This window comes from Nerophis ophidion, linkage group LG13 (assembly GCF_033978795.1).
Source record: "Nerophis ophidion isolate RoL-2023_Sa linkage group LG13, RoL_Noph_v1.0, whole genome shotgun sequence".
Classification (NCBI taxonomy): Eukaryota; Metazoa; Chordata; class Actinopteri; order Syngnathiformes; family Syngnathidae; genus Nerophis; species Nerophis ophidion.
The window spans coordinates 61,925,796-61,944,946 of NC_084623.1; the positions used below are offsets into that span (position 1 = coordinate 61,925,796).

The following is a 19,151-nucleotide window of genomic DNA, read 5'->3' on the forward strand; positions in this document are numbered from 1 at the left end:
ACACGCCCACTAATAGGACCGTCTTTGTTTGCATGGAAGGACACGCCCACTAATGTAAGGACACGCCCACTAATAGGACCGTCCTTGTTTGCATGGAAGGACACGCCCACTAATGTAAGGACACGCCCACTAATAGGACCGTCTTGTTTGCAGTTCAGCTCTGGTGATTTGGATCCATGGACAGAAACATTCTTTGGACTCACCTGACAAGTGGACTAGAGAAGGTGGACTTGATGAATCCCCCTGGGAAAAAAAACATGACTTGGAATAAAAGGTTATTATATTTATTCTACTAATAATATCATTCTTTCTAGTGCCTGAGTTGTAGTCCATCATCCTAGTCCAGCTCCAGCAGAGACAGACTCAGAAAAGGCCACACTTTAAAAAGAAAACATTCTAATGTTTTTACAGACTTAAATCAACAGGCTTTTTATACAACTTTAACACTTGATCAAACAGGCCTCTTTTCAGTTTTTACACTAGTTTATTCCAATATAACCTTTTTTATTAGACCATGCAACTAATAAACCTTTTAATTCTACATGCAGGTTTTTATCAAGGGACATAAATACATTGACATCATTTATTAGAGTACACAATAAACATAACATGCATGCCTTTTTTAATTCGACAATTAATAGGACACATTTTTATTCCATTTGAAAAATAATATAAGATGTTTTAATAAATTACATCATTTATATCACACATTTTAATTCAATTATACAATTACTATAACAGCCATATTTCATTATACTATACAATTATTATAACACGTTTAATTACAATATACATCTTTTCATTCAGTTATAAAAGGAAAATAGCATGTTTTTCTTCAATCATACATCACATGTTTGATGATTGGTAAAGATGTTGTATTACACAAAGATGTACACAAAGTTGTATTACACAAAGATGTACACAAAGTTGTATGACACAAAGATGTACAGAAAGTTGTATTACACAAAGATGTACACAAAGTTGTATTACACAAAGATGTACACAAAGTTGTATTACACAAAGATGTACACAAAGTTGTATTACACAAAGATGTACACAAAGTTGTATTACACAAAGATGTACACAAAGTTGTATCACACAAAGATGTACACAAAGTTGTATAATACAAAGATGTACACAAAGTTGTATAATACAAAGATGTACACAAAGTTGTATTATACAAAGATGTACACAAAGTTGTATTACACGAAGATGTACACAAAGTTGTATAATACAAAGATGTACACAAAGTTGTACTACACAAAGATGTACACAAAGTTGTATTACACAAAGATGTACACAAAGTTGTATAATACAAAGATGTACACAAAGTTGTACTACACAAAGATGTACACAAAGTTGTATTACACAAAGATGTACACAAAGTTGTATTACACGAAGATGTACACAAAGTTGTATTATACAAAGATGTACACAAAGTTGTATAATACAAAGATGTACACAAAGTTGTATTACACGAAGATGTACACAAAGTTGTATAATACAAAGATGTACACAAAGTTGTATTACACGAAGATGTACACAAAGTTGTATAATACAAAGATGTACACAAAGTTGTATTATACAAAGATGTACACAAAGTTGTATAATACAAAGATGTACACAAAGTTGTATTACACGAAGATGTACACAAAGTTGTATAATACAAAGATGTACACAAAGTTGTATAATACAAAGATGTACACAAAGTTGTATAATACAAAGATGTACACAAAGTTGTATTACACAAAGATGTACACAAAGTTGTATAATACAAAGATGTACACAAAGTTGTATTACACAAAGATGTACACAAAGTTGTATAATACAAAGATGTACACAAAGTTGTATTACACAAAGATGTACACAAAGTTGTATAATACAAAGATGTACACAAAGTGTCAGAATGAGAGAGCAAACACAAAAAGTGGACAAGCAGCTCATGACGACAACGCCAAGCAAATTTTGAGGGCAGAATTTGAATGAGATTTGCCATGAAGACGACTTCCTCTTTTGCTTCATGAAGGACTCATGTCTCCCATAACAATGTGACCTCGGACTATGTTAGGACTCATGACAGGATGCAGTGTGTCTCCCATAACAATGTGACCTCGGACTATGTTAGGACTCATGACAGGATGCAGTGTGTCTCCCATAACAATGTGACCTCGGACTATGTTAGGACTCATGACAGGATGCAGTGTGTCTCCCATAACAATGTGACCTCGGACTATGTTAGGACTCATGACAGGATGCAGTGTGTCTCCCATAACAATGTGACCTCGGACTATGTCAGGACTCGTGACAGGATGCAGTGTGTCTCCCATAACAATGTGACCTCGGACTATGTTAGGACTCATGACAGGATGCAGTGTGTCTCCCATAACAATGTGACCTCGGACTATGTTAGGACTCATGACAGGATGCAGTGTGTCTCCCATAACAATGTGACCTCGGACTATGTTAGGACTCATGACAGGATGCAGTGTGTCTCCCATAACAATGTGACCTCGGACTATGTTAGGACTCATGACAGGATGCAGTGTGTCTCCCATAACAATGTGACCTCGGACTATGTCAGGACTCGTGACAGGATGCAGTGTGTCTCCCATAACAATGTGACCTCGGACTATGTTAGGACTCATGACAGGATGCAGTGTGTCTCCCATAACAATGTGACCTCGGACTATGTTAGGACTCATGACAGGATGCAGTGTGTCTCCCATAACAATGTGACCTCGGACTATGTTAGGACTCATGACAGGATGCAGTGTGTCTCCCATAACAATGTGACCTCGGACTATGTCAGGACTCATGACAGGATGCAGTGTGTCTCCCATAACAATGTGACCTCGGACTATGTTAGGACTCATGACAGGATGCAGTGTGTCTCCCATAACAATGTGACCTCGGACTATGTTAGGACTCATGACAGGATGCAGTGTGTCTCCCATAACAATGTGACCTCGGACTATGTCAGGACTCATGACAGGATGCAGTGTGTCTCCCATAACAATGTGACCTCGGACTATGTTAGGACTCATGACAGGATGCAGTGTGTCTCCCATAACAATGTGACCTCGGACTATGTTAGGACTTGTGACAGGATGCAGTGTGTCTCCCATAACAATGTGACCTCGGACTATGTCAGGACTCATGACAGGATGCAGTGTGTCTCCCATAACAATGTGACCTCGGACTATGTTAGGACTCATGACAGGATGCAGTGTGTCTCCCATAACAATGTGACCTCGGACTATGTTAGGACTCATGACAGGATGCAGTGTGTCTCCCATAACAATGTGACCTCGGACTATGTTAGGACTCATGACAGGATGCAGTGTGTCTCCCATAACAATGTGACCTCGGACTATGTCAGGACTCATGACAGGATGCAGTGTGTCTCCCATAACAATGTGACCTCGGACTATGTCAGGACTCATGACAGGATGCAGTGTGTCTCCCATAACAATGTGACCTCGGACTATGTTAGGACTCATGACAGGATGCAGTGTGTCTCCCATAACAATGTGACCTCGGACTATGTTAGGACTCATGACAGGATGCAGTGTGTCTCCCATAACAATGTGACCTCGGACTATGTTAGGACTCATGACAGGATGCAGTGTGTCTCCCATAACAATGTGACCTCGGACTATGTTAGGACTCATGACAGGATGCAGTGTGTCTCCCATAACAATGTGACCTCGGACTATGTCAGGACTCGTGACAGGATGCAGTGTGTCTCCCATAACAATGTGACCTCGGACTATGTTAGGACTCATGACAGGATGCAGTGTGTCTCCCATAACAATGTGACCTCGGACTATGTTAGGACTCATGACAGGATGCAGTGTGTCTCCCATAACAATGTGACCTCGGACTATGTTAGGACTCATGACAGGATGCAGTGTGTCTCCCATAACAATGTGACCTCGGACTATGTTAGGACTCATGACAGGATGCAGTGTGTCTCCCATAACAATGTGACCTCGGACTATGTTAGGACTCATGACAGGATGCAGTGTGTCTCCCATAACAATGTGACCTCGGACTATGTCAGGACTCATGACAGGATGCAGTGTGTCTCCCATAACAATGTGACCTCGGACTATGTTAGGACTCATGACAGGATGCAGTGTGTCTCCCATAACAATGTGACCTCGGACTATGTTAGGACTCATGACAGGATGCAGTGTGTCTCCCATAACAATGTGACCTCGGACTATGTCAGGACTCATGACAGGATGCAGTGTGTCTCCCATAACAATGTGACCTCGGACTATGTTAGGACTCATGACAGGATGCAGTGTGTCTCCCATAACAATGTGACCTCGGACTATGTTAGGACTTGTGACAGGATGCAGTGTGTCTCCCATAACAATGTGACCTCGGACTATGTCAGGACTCATGACAGGATGCAGTGTGTCTCCCATAACAATGTGACCTCGGACTATGTTAGGACTCATGACAGGATGCAGTGTGTCTCCCATAACAATGTGACCTCGGACTATGTTAGGACTCATGACAGGATGCAGTGTGTCTCCCATAACAATGTGACCTCGGACTATGTTAGGACTCATGACAGGATGCAGTGTGTCTCCCATAACAATGTGACCTCGGACTATGTCAGGACTCATGACAGGATGCAGTGTGTCTCCCATAACAATGTGACCTCGGACTATGTCAGGACTCATGACAGGATGCAGTGTGTCTCCCATAACAATGTGACCTCGGACTATGTCAGGACTCATGACAGGATGCAGTGTGTCTCCCATAACAATGTGACCTCGGACTATGTCAGGACTCATGACAGGATGCAGTGTGTCTCCCATAACAATGTGACCTCGGACTATGTTAGGACTCGTGACAGGATGCAGTGTGTCTCCCATAACAATGTGACCTCGGACTATGTCAGGACTCATGACAGGATGCAGTGTGTCTCCCATAACAATGTGACCTCGGACTATGTCAGGACTCATGACAGGATGCAGTGTGTCTCCCATAACAATGTGACCTCGGACTATGTTAGGACTCATGACAGGATGCAGTGTGTCTCCCATAACAATGTGACCTCGGACTATGTCAGGACTCATGACAGGATGCAGTGTGTCTCCCATAACAATGTGACCTCGGACTATGTTAGGGTAACGTGTGGAGTTCCCCAGGTTTCAGTCCTTGGCCCTGCATTCTTCAGCATCTACATGACATCATACATGTTAGCTTTCACTGCTATGCTGATGACATCATACATGTTAGCTTTCACGGCTATGATGATGACATCATACATGTTAGCTTTCACTGCTATGCTGATGACATCATACATGTTAGCTTTCACTGCTATGCTGATGACATCATACATGTTAGCTTTCACTGCTATGCTGATGACATCATACATGTTAGCTTTCACGGCTATGCTGATGACATCATACGGTGTTAGCTTTCACTGCTATGCTGATGACATCATACATGTTAGCTTTCACTGCTATGCTGATGACATCATACATGTTAGCTTTCACTGCTATGATGATGACATCATACATGTTAGCTTTCACTGCTATGCTGATGACATCATACATGTTAGCTTTCACTGCTATGCTGATGACATCATACATGTTAGCTTTCACGGCTATGATGATGACATCATACATGTTAGCTTTCACGGCTATGCTGATGACATCATACATGTTAGCTTTCACTGCTATGCTGATGACATCATACATGTTAGCTTTCACTGCTATGATGATGACATCATACATGTTAGCTTTCACTGCTATGCTGATGACATCATACATGTTAGCTTTCACTGCTATGCTGATGACATCATACATGTTAGCTTTCACGGCTATGATGATGACATCATACATGTTAGCTTTCACTGCTATGCTGATGACATCATACGGTGTTAGCTTTCACTGCTATGCTGATGACATCATACATGTTAGCTTTCACTGCTATGATGATGACATCATACATGTTAGCTTTCACTGCTATGCTGATGACATCATACGGTGTTAGCTTTCACTGCTATGCTGATGACATCATACATGTTAGCTTTCACTGCTATGATGATGACATCATACATGTTAGCTTTCACTGCTATGCTGATGACATCATACATGTTAGCTTTCACGGCTATGATGATGACATCATACATGTTAGCTTTCACTGCTATGCTGATGACATCATACGGTGTTAGCTTTCACTGCTATGCTGATGACATCATACATGTTAGCTTTCACTGCTATGCTGATGACATCATACATGTTAGCTTTCACTGCTATGCTGATGACATCATACATGTTAGCTTTCACTGCTATGCTGATGACATCATACGGTGTTAGCTTTCACTGCTATGCTGATGACATCATACATGTTAGCTTTCACTGCTATGCTGATGACATCATATATGTTAGCTTTCACTGCTATGCTGATGACATCATACATGTTAGCTTTCACTGCTATGCTGATGACATCATACATGTTAGCTTTCACTGCTATGCTGATGACATCATACATGTTAGCTTTCACTGCTATGATGATGACATCATACATGTTAGCTTTCACTGCTATGATGATGACATCATACATGTTAGCTTTCACTGCTATGCTGATGACATCATACATGTTAGCTTTCACTGCTATGCTGATGACATCATACATGTTAGCTTTCACTGCTATGCTGATGACATCATACATGTTAGCTTTCACTGCTATGCTGATGACATCATACATGTTAGCTTTCACTGCTATGATGATGACATCATACATGTTAGCTTTCACGGCTATGATGATGACATCATACGGTGTTAGCTTTCACTGCTATGATGATGACATCATACATGTTAGCTTTCACGGCTATGATGATGACATCATACGGTGTTAGCTTTCACTGCTATGCTGATGACATCATACATGTTAGCTTTCACTGCTATGCTGATGACATCATATATGTTAGCTTTCACTGCTATGCTGATGACATCATACATGTTAGCTTTCACTGCTATGCTGATGACATCATACATGTTAGCTTTCACTGCTATGCTGATGACATCATACATGTTAGCTTTCACTGCTATGCTGATGACATCATACATGTTAGCTTTCACTGCTATGCTGATGACATCATACATGTTAGCTTTCACTGCTATGCTGATGACATCATACATGTTAGCTTTCACTGCTATGCTGATGACATCATACATGTTAGCTTTCACTGCTATGCTGATGACATCATACATGTTAGCTTTCACTGCTATGCTGATGACATCATACATGTTAGCTTTCACTGCTATGCTGATGACATCATACATGTTAGCTTTCACTGCTATGCTGATGACATCATACATGTTAGCTTTCACTGCTATGCTGATGACATCATACATGTTAGCTTTCACTGCTATGCTGATGACATCATACATGTTAGCTTTCACTGCTATGATGATGACATCATACATGTTAGCTTTCACGGCTATGATGATGACATCATACGGTGTTAGCTTTCACTGCTATGATGATGACATCATACATGTTAGCTTTCACGGCTATGATGATGACATCATACATGTTAGCTTTCACTGCTATGCTGATGACATCATACATGTTAGCTTTCACTGCTATGCTGATGACATCATACATGTTAGCTTTCACTGCTATGCTGATGACATCATACATGTTAGCTTTCACTGCTATGCTGATGACATCATACATGTTAGCTTTCACTGCTATGATGATGACATCATACATGTTAGCTTTCACTGCTATGCTGATGACATCATACATGTTAGCTTTCACTGCTATGCTGATGACATCATACATGTTAGCTTTCACGGCTATGATGATGACATCATACATGTTAGCTTTCACGGCTATGATGATGACATCATACATGTTAGCTTTCACTGCTATGATGATGACATCATACGGTGTTAGCTTTCACTGCTATGATGATGACATCATACGGTGTTAGCTTTCACGGCTATGCTGATGACATCATACATGTTAGCTTTCACGGCTATGATGATGACATCATACGGTGTTAGCTTTCACTGCTATGATGATGACATCATACATGTTAGCTTTCACGGCTATGATGATGACATCATACATGTTAGCTTTCACTGCTATGATGATGACATCATACGGTGTTAGCTTTCACTGCTATGATGATGACATCATACGGTGTTAGCTTTCACGGCTATGATGATGACATCATACGGTGTTAGCTTTCACTGCTATGATGATGACATCATACATGTTAGCTTTCACGGCTATGCTGATGACATCATACATGTTAGCTTTCACTGCTATGGTGATGACACCCAACTCTACATGCCCCTAAAGCTGACCAACACGCCGGATTGTAGTCAGCTGGAGGCGTGTCTTCATGAAATTAAACAATGGATGTCCGCTAACTTTTTGCAACTTAACGCCAAAAAAACAGAGATGATGATTATCGGTCCTGCTAGACACCGACCTCTATTTAATAATACAACTCTAACATTTGACAACCAAACAATTAAACAAGGCGACTCGGTAAAGAATCTGAGTATTATCTTACACCCGACTCTCTCCTTTGAGTCACACATTAAGAGTGTTACTAAAACAACTCTCTCCTTTGAGTCACACATGAAGAGTGTTACTAAAACAACTCTCTCCTTTGAGTCACACATTAAGAGTGTTACTAAAACAACTCTCTCCTTTGAGGCACACATTAGGAGCGTTACTAAAACAACCCTCTCCTTTGAGGCACACATTAGGAGTGTTACTAAAACAACTCTCTCCTTTGAGTCACACATTAAGAGTGTTACTAAAACAACTCTCTCCTTTGAGGCACACATTAGGAGCGTTACTAAAACAACTCTCTCCTTTGAGTCACACATTAGGAGCGTTACTAAAACAACTCTCTCCTTTGAGTCACACATTAAGAGTGTTACTAAAACAACTCTCTCCTTTGAGGCACACATTAGGAGTGTTACTAAAACAACTCTCTCCTTTGAGTCACACATTAAGAGTGTTACTAAAACAACTCTCTCCTTTGAGGCACACATTAGGAGTGTTACTAAAACAACTCTCTCCTTTGAGTCACACATTAAGAGTGTTACTAAAACAACTCTCTCCTTTGAGTCACACATTAAGAGTGTTACTAAAACAACTCTCTCCTTTGAGGCACACATTAGGAGTGTTACTAAAACAACTCTCTCCTTTGAGTCACACATTAAGAGTGTTACTAAAACAACTCTCTCCTTTGAGGCACACATTAGGAGCGTTACTAAAACAACTCTCTCCTTTGAGTCACACATTAGGAGCGTTACTAAAACAACTCTCTCCTTTGAGTCACACATTAAGAGTGTTACTAAAACAACTCTCTCCTTTGAGGCACACATTAGGAGTGTTACTAAAACAACTCTCTCCTTTGAGTCACACATTAAGAGTGTTACTAAAACAACTCTCTCCTTTGAGTCACACATTAAGAGTGTTACTAAAACAACTCTCTCCTTTGAGTCACACATTGAGAGTGTTACTAAAACAACTCTCTCCTTTGAGTCACACATTAAGAGTGTTACTAAAACAACTCTCTCCTTTGAGTCACACATGAAGAGTGTTACTAAAACAACTCTCTCCTTTGAGTCACACATTAAGAGTGTTACTAAAACAACTCTCTCCTTTGAGTCACACATTAAGAGTGTTACTAAAACAACTCTCTCCTTTGAGTCACACATTAAGAGTGTTACTAAAACAACTCTCTCCTTTGAGTCACACATTGAGAGTGTTACTAAAACAACTCTCTCCTTTGAGTCACACATTAAGAGTGTTACTAAAACAACTCTCTCCTTTGAGTCACACATGAAGAGTGTTACTAAAACAACTCTCTCCTTTGAGTCACACATTAAGAGTGTTACTAAAACAACTCTCTCCTTTGAGGCACACATTAGGAGCGTTACTAAAACAACCCTCTCCTTTGAGGCACACATTAGGAGTGTTACTAAAACAACTCTCTCCTTTGAGTCACACATTAAGAGTGTTACTAAAACAACTCTCTCCTTTGAGTCACACATTAAGAGTGTTACTAAAACAACTCTCTCCTTTGAGTCACACATTGAGAGTGTTACTAAAACAACTCTCTCCTTTGAGTCACACATTAAGAGTGTTACTAAAACAACTCTCTCCTTTGAGTCACACATGAAGAGTGTTACTAAAACAACTCTCTCCTTTGAGTCACACATTGAGAGTGTTACTAAAACAACTCTCTCCTTTGAGTCACACATTAAGAGTGTTACTAAAACAACTCTCTCCTTTGAGTCACACATGAAGAGTGTTACTAAAACAACTCTCTCCTTTGAGTCACACATTAAGAGTGTTACTAAAACAACCCTCTCCTTTGAGGCACACATTAGGAGTGTTACTAAAACAACTCTCTCCTTTGAGTCACACATTAAGAGTGTTACTAAAACAACTCTCTCCTTTGAGGCACACATTAGGAGCGTTACTAAAACAACCCTCTCCTTTGAGGCACACATTAGGAGTGTTACTAAAACAACTCTCTCCTTTGAGTCACACATTAAGAGTGTTACTAAAACAACTCTCTCCTTTGAGTCACACATTAAGAGTGTTACTAAAACAACTCTCTCCTTTGAGTCACACATTGAGAGTGTTACTAAAACAACTCTCTCCTTTGAGTCACACATTAAGAGTGTTACTAAAACAACTCTCTCCTTTGAGTCACACATGAAGAGTGTTACTAAAACAACTCTCTCCTTTGAGTCACACATTGAGAGTGTTACTAAAACAACTCTCTCCTTTGAGTCACACATTAAGAGTGTTACTAAAACAACTCTCTCCTTTGAGTCACACATGAAGAGTGTTACTAAAACAACTCTCTCCTTTGAGTCACACATTAAGAGTGTTACTAAAACAACCCTCTCCTTTGAGGCACACATTAGGAGTGTTACTAAAACAACTCTCTCCTTTGAGTCACACATTAAGAGTGTTACTAAAACAACTCTCTCCTTTGAGGCACACATTAGGAGCGTTACTAAAACAACTCTCTCCTTTGAGTCACACATTAGGAGCGTTACTAAAACAACTCTCTCCTTTGAGTCACACATTAAGAGTGTTACTAAAACAACTCTCTCCTTTGAGGCACACATTAGGAGTGTTACTAAAACAACTCTCTCCTTTGAGTCACACATTAAGAGTGTTACTAAAACAACTCTCTCCTTTGAGTCACACATTAAGAGTGTTACTAAAACAACTCTCTCCTTTGAGTCACACATTGAGAGTGTTACTAAAACAACTCTCTCCTTTGAGGCACACATTAGGAGTGTTACTAAAACAACTCTCTCCTTTGAGTCACACATTAAGAGTGTTACTAAAACAACTCTCTCCTTTGAGTCACACATTAAGAGTGTTACTAAAACAACTCTCTCCTTTGAGTCACACATTAAGAGTGTTACTAAAACAACTCTCTCCTTTGAGTCACACATTAAGAGTGTTACTAAAACAACTCTCTCCTTTGAGGCACACATTAGGAGTGTTACTAAAACAACTCTCTCCTTTGAGGCACACATTAGGAGTGTTACTAAAACAACTCTCTCCTTTGAGGCACACATTAGGAGTGTTACTAAAACAACTCTCTCCTTTGAGTCACACATTAAGAGTGTTACTAAAACAACTCTCTCCTTTGAGGCACACATTAGGAGCGTTACTAAAACAACTCTCTCCTTTGAGTCACACATTAGGAGCGTTACTAAAACAACTCTCTCCTTTGAGTCACACATTAAGAGTGTTACTAAAACAACTCTCTCCTTTGAGGCACACATTAGGAGTGTTACTAAAACAACTCTCTCCTTTGAGGCACACATTAGGAGTGTTACTAAAACAACTCTCTCCTTTGAGTCACACATTAAGAGTGTTACTAAAACAACTCTCTCCTTTGAGTCACACATTAAGAGTGTTACTACAACAACTCTCTCCTTTGAGTCAAACATTAAGAGTGTTACTAAAACAACTCTCTCCTTTGAGTCAAAAATTAAGAGTGTTACTAAAACGGCCTTCTTTCATCTCCGTAATATCGCTAAAATTCGCTCTATTTTGTCCACTAACGACGCTGAGATCATTATCCATGCGTTTTTTACGTCTCGTCTCAATTACTGTAACCTATTATTTTGGGGTCTCCCCATGTCTAGCATTAAAAGATTACAGTTGGTACAAAATGCGGCTGCTAGATTTTTGACAAGAACAAGAAAGTTTGATCATATTACGCCTACACTGTGTATACCTTTATATGTATATATACATATATATATATATATATATATATATATATATATATATATATATATATATATATATATATATACCAATACTGGCTCACCTGCACTGGCTTCCTGTGCACTTAAGATGTGACTTTAAGGTTTTACTACTTACTACGGAGTTTGAGTGGAACATAATGGTGGGAAGGAGGTGTCACGCCAAATTCCTTCCCCCCTACAAAAACCTTCCCCCCGGAAGAAATTTGCCGTGACAGCCCCTCTAATGTTTGAAGGACCCCAATGAGGGTGGAAGGCCCTTAAATCAGCCCACACAGCTGCCTGTTTTAAAAGCATTATAATTGGCTGATTGTCATTGAAATATAACGGTGAGAAAAAAATATTAGCATTGCAGCATGCTAACCTTTCAAGCTATTTTTGCTCTGCTAATTTTGCAGCTGTGACCCTTAAGAGTCATATAACTTGGTGGGCTGTCACGCCAAATTTCTTCCGAGGGGAAGGTTTTTGTAGGGGGAAGAAATTTGGTGTGACACCCCACCAAGTGGCCCTCTCTTCATTGACTGCTGCTGTTTGGACCGATACTGTTGCGACACTGATATCAAAGTGGATGCGCAAGGAAGACAACATCTGTCGAAATGGACATCTGTCAAAATGGACAACATCTGTCGAAAACTACGACATATGTCAAAATGAACAACATCTGTCGAAATGGACATCCGTCAAAATGGACAACATCTGTCGAAATGGACATCTGTCAAAATGGACAACATCTGTCGAAATGGACATCGGTCAAAATGGACAACATCTGTCGAAAACTGCGACATATGTCAAAATGGACAACATCCGTCAAAAAGGACATTTGTCAAAATGGACAATATCTGTCAAACAGGACAATATCTGTCGAAATGGACAACATCTGTCGAAATGGACATCTGTCAAAATGGACAACATCTGTCAAAAACTACGACATATGTCAAAATGGACAACATCTGTCGAAATGGACATCTGTCAAAATGGACAACATCTGTCGAAAACTACGACATATGTCAAAATGGACAACAGCTGTCGAAATGGACATCTCTCAAAATGGACAACATCTGTCGAAATGGACATCGGTCAAAATGGACAACATCTGTCGAAAACTGCGACATATGTCAAAATGGACAACATCTGTCAAAAAGGACAACATTTGTCAAAATGGACAATATCTGTCAAACAGGACAATATCTGTCGAAATGGACAACATCTGTCGAAATGGACATCTGTCAAAATGGACAACATCTGTCAAAAACTACGACATATGTCAAAATGGACAACATCTGTCGAAATGGACAACTGTCAAAATGGACAACATCTGTCGAAAACTACGACATATGTCAAAATGGACAACATCTGTCGAAATGGACATCTGTCAAAATGGACAACATCTGTCGAAATGGACATCGGTCAAAATGGACAACATCTGTCGAAAACTGCGACATATGTCAAAATGGACAACATCTGTCAAAAAGGACAACATTTGTCAAAATGGACAATATCTGTCAAACAGGACAATATCTGTCGAAATGGACAACATCTGTCGAAATGGACATCTGTCAAAATGGACAACATCTGTCAAAAACTACGACATATGTAAAAATGGACAACATCTGTCAAAATGGACATCTGTCAAAATGGACAACATCTGTCGAAAACTACGACATATGTCAAAATGGACAACATCTGTCGAAAACTGCGACATATGTCAAAATGGACAACATCTGTCGAAATGGACATCTGTCAAAATGGACAACATCTGTCGAAAAATACGACATATGTCAAAATGGACAACATCTGTCAAAATGGACATCTGTCAAAATGGACAACATCTGTCGAAAACTACGACATATGTCAAAATGGACAACATCTGTCGAAAACTGCGACATATGTCAAAATGGACAACATCTGTCAAAAAGGACAACATTTGTCAAAATGGACAATATCTGTCAAACAGGACAATATCTGTCAAAATGGACAACATCTGTCGAAATCGACAAAATCTGTCGAAATGGACATCTTTCAAAAAGGACCTCATCTGTCGGTAACTACGACATATGTCAAAATGGACAACATCTGTCAAAATGGACAATATCTGTCAAACAGGACAATATCTGTCAAACAGGAAAACATCCGTCAAAGAGGACAATATGTGGCTCAAAGGACCACATTTGGCTCAAAAGACACCATGTGGCTAAAAGGACACCGTCTGGCTAAAAGGACAACATCTGTCAAAGAGGACAACATGTGACTGTAAGGACCACATCTGACTCAAAAGACAACATGACACTCAAAGGAAAACATGTGACTCAAAGAACAACATCTGGCTTAAAGGACAACATCTGGCTCAAAAGACAACATCTGGCTCAAAAGACAACATCTGGCTAAAAAGACAACATGTGACTCAAATGACAACATCTAACTCAAAAGACAACATCTGGCTCAAAAGACAACATGTGACTCAAATGACAACATCTGGCTCAAAAGACAACATGTGACTCAAAGGACAACATCTGGCTCAAAAGACAACATGTGACTCAAAGGACAACATCTGGCTCAAAAGACAACATGTGACTCGAAGGACAACATCTGGCTCAAAAGACAACATGTGACTCAAAGGACAACATCTGGCTCAAAAGACAACATGTGACTCAAAGGACAACATCTGGCTCAAAAGACAACATCTGGCTCAAAAGACAACATGTGACTCAAAGGACAACATCTGGCTCAAAAGACGACATGTCACTCGAAGGACAACATCTGACTCAAAAGACAACATGTCACTCGAAGGAAAACATCTGGCTCAAAAGACAACATGTGACTCAAAGGACAACATCTGGCTCAAAAGACAACATCTGGCTCAAAAGACAACATGTGACTTAAAGGACAACATCTGGCTCAAAGACAACATATGACTCAAAGGAGCACATCTGGCTCAAAAGACAACATGTGACTCAAAGGACAACATCTGGCTCAAAAGACAACATGTGACTCAAAGGACAACATCTGGCTCAAAAGACAACATGTGACTCAAAGGACAACATCTGGCTCAAAAGACACCATATGACTCAAAGGACAACATCTGGCTCAAAAGACAACATCTGGCTCAAAAAACAACATGTGACTCAAAAGACAACATGTGACTCAAAAGACAACATGTGACTCAAAGGACACCATGTGACTCAAAGGACAACATGTGACTCAAAGGACAACATGTGACTCAAAGGAAGACATCTGGCTCAAAAGATAACATGTGACTCAAAAGACAACATGTGACTCAAAGGACAACATGGGACTCAAAAGACAACATGTGACTCAAAGGACAACATCTGGCTCAAAAGACAACATGTGACTCAAAGGACAACATCTGGCTCAAAAGACAACATGTGACTCAACGGAGCACATCTGGCTCAAAAGACAACATGTGACTCAAAGGACAACATCTGGCTCAAAAGACAACATCTGGCTCAAAAGACAGCATGTGACTCAAAAGACAACATGTGACTCAAAAGACAACATGTGACTCAAAGGACAACATGTGACTCAAAGGACAACATCTGGCTCAAAAGACAACATGTGACTCAAAAGACAACATGTGACTCAAAAGACAACATGTGACTCAAAGGACCACATCTGGCTCAAAAGACAACATGTGACTCAAAAGACAACATGTGACTCAAAAGACAACATGTGACTTAAAGGACAACATGTGACTCAAAGGACAACATCTGGCTCAAAAGACAACATCTGGCTCAAAAAACAACATGTGACTCAAATGACAACATGTGACTCAAAGGACCACATCTGGCTCAAAAGACAACATGTGACTCGAAGGACAACATCTGGCTCAAAAGACAACATCTGGCTCAAAAAACAACATGTGACTCAAAAGACAACATGTGACTCAAAGGACAACATCTGGCTCAAAAGACAAAATCTGGCTCAAAAGACAACATGTGACTCAAAAGACAACATGTGACTCAAAGGACAACATGTGACTCAAAAGACAACATGTGACTCAAAGGACAACATGTGACTCAAAGGACAACATGTGACTCAAAGGAAGACATCTGGCTCAAAAGATAACATGTGACTCAAAAGACAACATGTGACTCAAAGGACAACATGTGACTCAAAGGACAACATCTGGCTCAAAAGACAACATGTGACTCAAAAGACAACATGTGACTCAAAGGACCACATCTGGCTCAAAAGACAACATGTGACTCGAAGGACAACATCTGGCTCAAAAAACAACATGTGACTCAAAAGACAACATGTGACTCAAAGGACCACATCTGGCTCAAAAGACAACATGTGACTCGAAGGACAACATCTGGCTCAAAAGACAACATCTGGCTCAAAAAACAACATGTGACTCAAAAGACAACATGTGACTCAAAGGACAACATCTGGCTCAAAGGACAACATGTGACTCAAAGGACAACATCTGGCTCAAAAGACAACATCTGGCTCAAAAGACAACATCTGGCTCAAAAGACAACATGTGACTCAAAGGACAACATCTGGCTCAAAGGACAACATGTGACTCAAAGGACAACATCTGGCTCAAAAGACAACATCTGGCTCAAAAGACAACATGTGACTCAAAAGACAACATGTGACTCAAAAGACAACATCTGGCTCAAAAGACAACATCTGGCTCAAAAGACAACATGTGACTCAAAAGACAACATGTGACTCAAAAGACAACATGTGACTCAAACGACAACATGTGACTCAAAAGACAACATGTGACTCAAAAGACAACATGTGACTCAAAGGACCACATCTGGCTCAAAAGACAACATGTGACTCAAACGACAACATGTGACTCAAAAGACAACATGTGACTCAAAAGACAACATGTGACTCAAAAGACAACATGTGACTCAAAGGACCACATCTGGCTCAAAGGACAACATGTGACTCAAAGGACAACATCTGGCTCAAAAGACAACATCTGGCTCAAAAGACAACATGTGACTCAAAAGACAACATGTGACTCAAAGGACAACATGTGACTCAAAAGACAACATGTGACTCAAAGGACAACATGTGACTTAAAGGAAGACATGTGACTCAAAAGATAACATGTGACTCAAAAGACAACATGTGACTCAAAGGACAACATCTGGCTCAAAAGACAACATGTAACTCAAAGGACAACATCTGGCTCAAAAGACAACATATGACTCAAAGGAGCACATCTGGCTCAAAAGACAACATGTGACTCAAAGGAGCACATCTGGCTCAAAAGACAACATGTGACTCAAAGGACCACATCTGGCTCAAAAGACAACATGTGACTCAAAGGACAACATGTGATTCAAAGGACAACATCTGGCTCAAAAGACAACATCTGGCTCAAAAAACAACATGTGACTCAAAAGACAACATGTGACTCAAAAGACAACATGTGACTCAAAGGACAACATGTGACTCAAAGGACAACATGTGACTCAAAAGACAACATGTGACTCAAAGGACAACATGTGACTCAAAAGACAACATGTGACTCAAAGGACAACATGTGACTCAAAGGACAACATGTGACTCAAAGGACAACATCTGGCTCAAAAGACAACATGTAACTCAAAGGACAACATCTGGCTCAAAAGACAACATATGACTCAAAGGACCACATCTGGCTCAAAAGACAACATATGACTCAAAGGACCACATCTGGCTCAAAAGACAACATGTGACTCAAAGGACAACATCTGGCTCAAAAGACAACATGTGACTCAAAGGACAACATCTGGCTCAAAAGACAAAATCTGGCTCAAAAAACATGTGACTCAAAAGACAACATGTGACTCAAAGGACAACATGTGACTCAAACGACAACATGTGACTCAAAAGACAACATGTGACTCAAAAGACAACATGTGACTCAAAGGACAACATGTGACTCAAAGAACAACATGTGACTCAAAGAACAACATGTGACGAAAAGGACAACATGTGACTCAAAAGACAACATGTGACTCAAAGAAAAACATGTGACTCAAAGAACATGTGACTCAAAAGACAACATGTGACTCAAAGGACAACATGTGACTCAAAAGACAACATGTGACTCAAAGAACAACAAGTGACTCAAAGGACAACATGTGACTCAAAAGACAACATGTGACTCAAAAGACAACATGTGACTCAAAAGACAACATGTGACTCAAAGAACAACAAGTGACTCAAAGGACAACATGTGACTCAAAAGACAACATGTGACTCAAAGGACAACATCTGGCTCAAAAGACAACATCTGGCTCAAAAAACATGTGACTCAAAAGACAACATGTGACTCAAAGAACAACAAGTGACTCAAAGGACAACATGTGACTCAAAAGACAACATGTGACTCAAAGGACAACATGTGACTCAAAAGACAACATGTGACTCAAAGGACAACATGTGACTTAAAGGACAACATATGACTCAAAGGACAACATCTGGCTCAAAAAACAACATGTGACTCAAAAGACAACATGTGACTCAAAAGACAACATGTGACTCAAAGGACAACATGTGACTCAAAGAACAACATGTGACTCAAAGAACAACATGTGACGAAAAGGACAACATGTGACTCAAAAGACAACATGTGACTCAAAGAACAACATGTGACTCAAAGAACATGTGACTCAAAAGACAACATGTGACTCAAAGGACAACATGTGACTCAAAAGACAACATGTGACTCAAAGAACAACAAGTGACTCAAAGGACAACATGTGACTCAAAAGACAACATGTGACTCAAAAGACAACATGTGACTCAAAAGACAACATGTGACTCAAAGAACAACAAGTGACTCAAAGGACAACATGTGACTCAAAA

General features: G+C 39.9%; 1 protein-coding gene across 1 annotated transcript in view; it reads right to left on the reverse strand.

The window, feature by feature from the left end:
- The window catches only part of LOC133565001 (POU class 2 homeobox associating-factor 2-like), a 32,235-nt gene that overhangs the window by 6,053 nt on the left and 7,031 nt on the right, over positions 1-19,151 (reverse strand). The window contains exon 3 of the mRNA XM_061919496.1: positions 204-243. Within this exon, the coding sequence (XP_061775480.1) occupies positions 204-243 (40 nt within the window). The remainder of the gene's footprint in view (positions 1-203; positions 244-19,151) is intronic.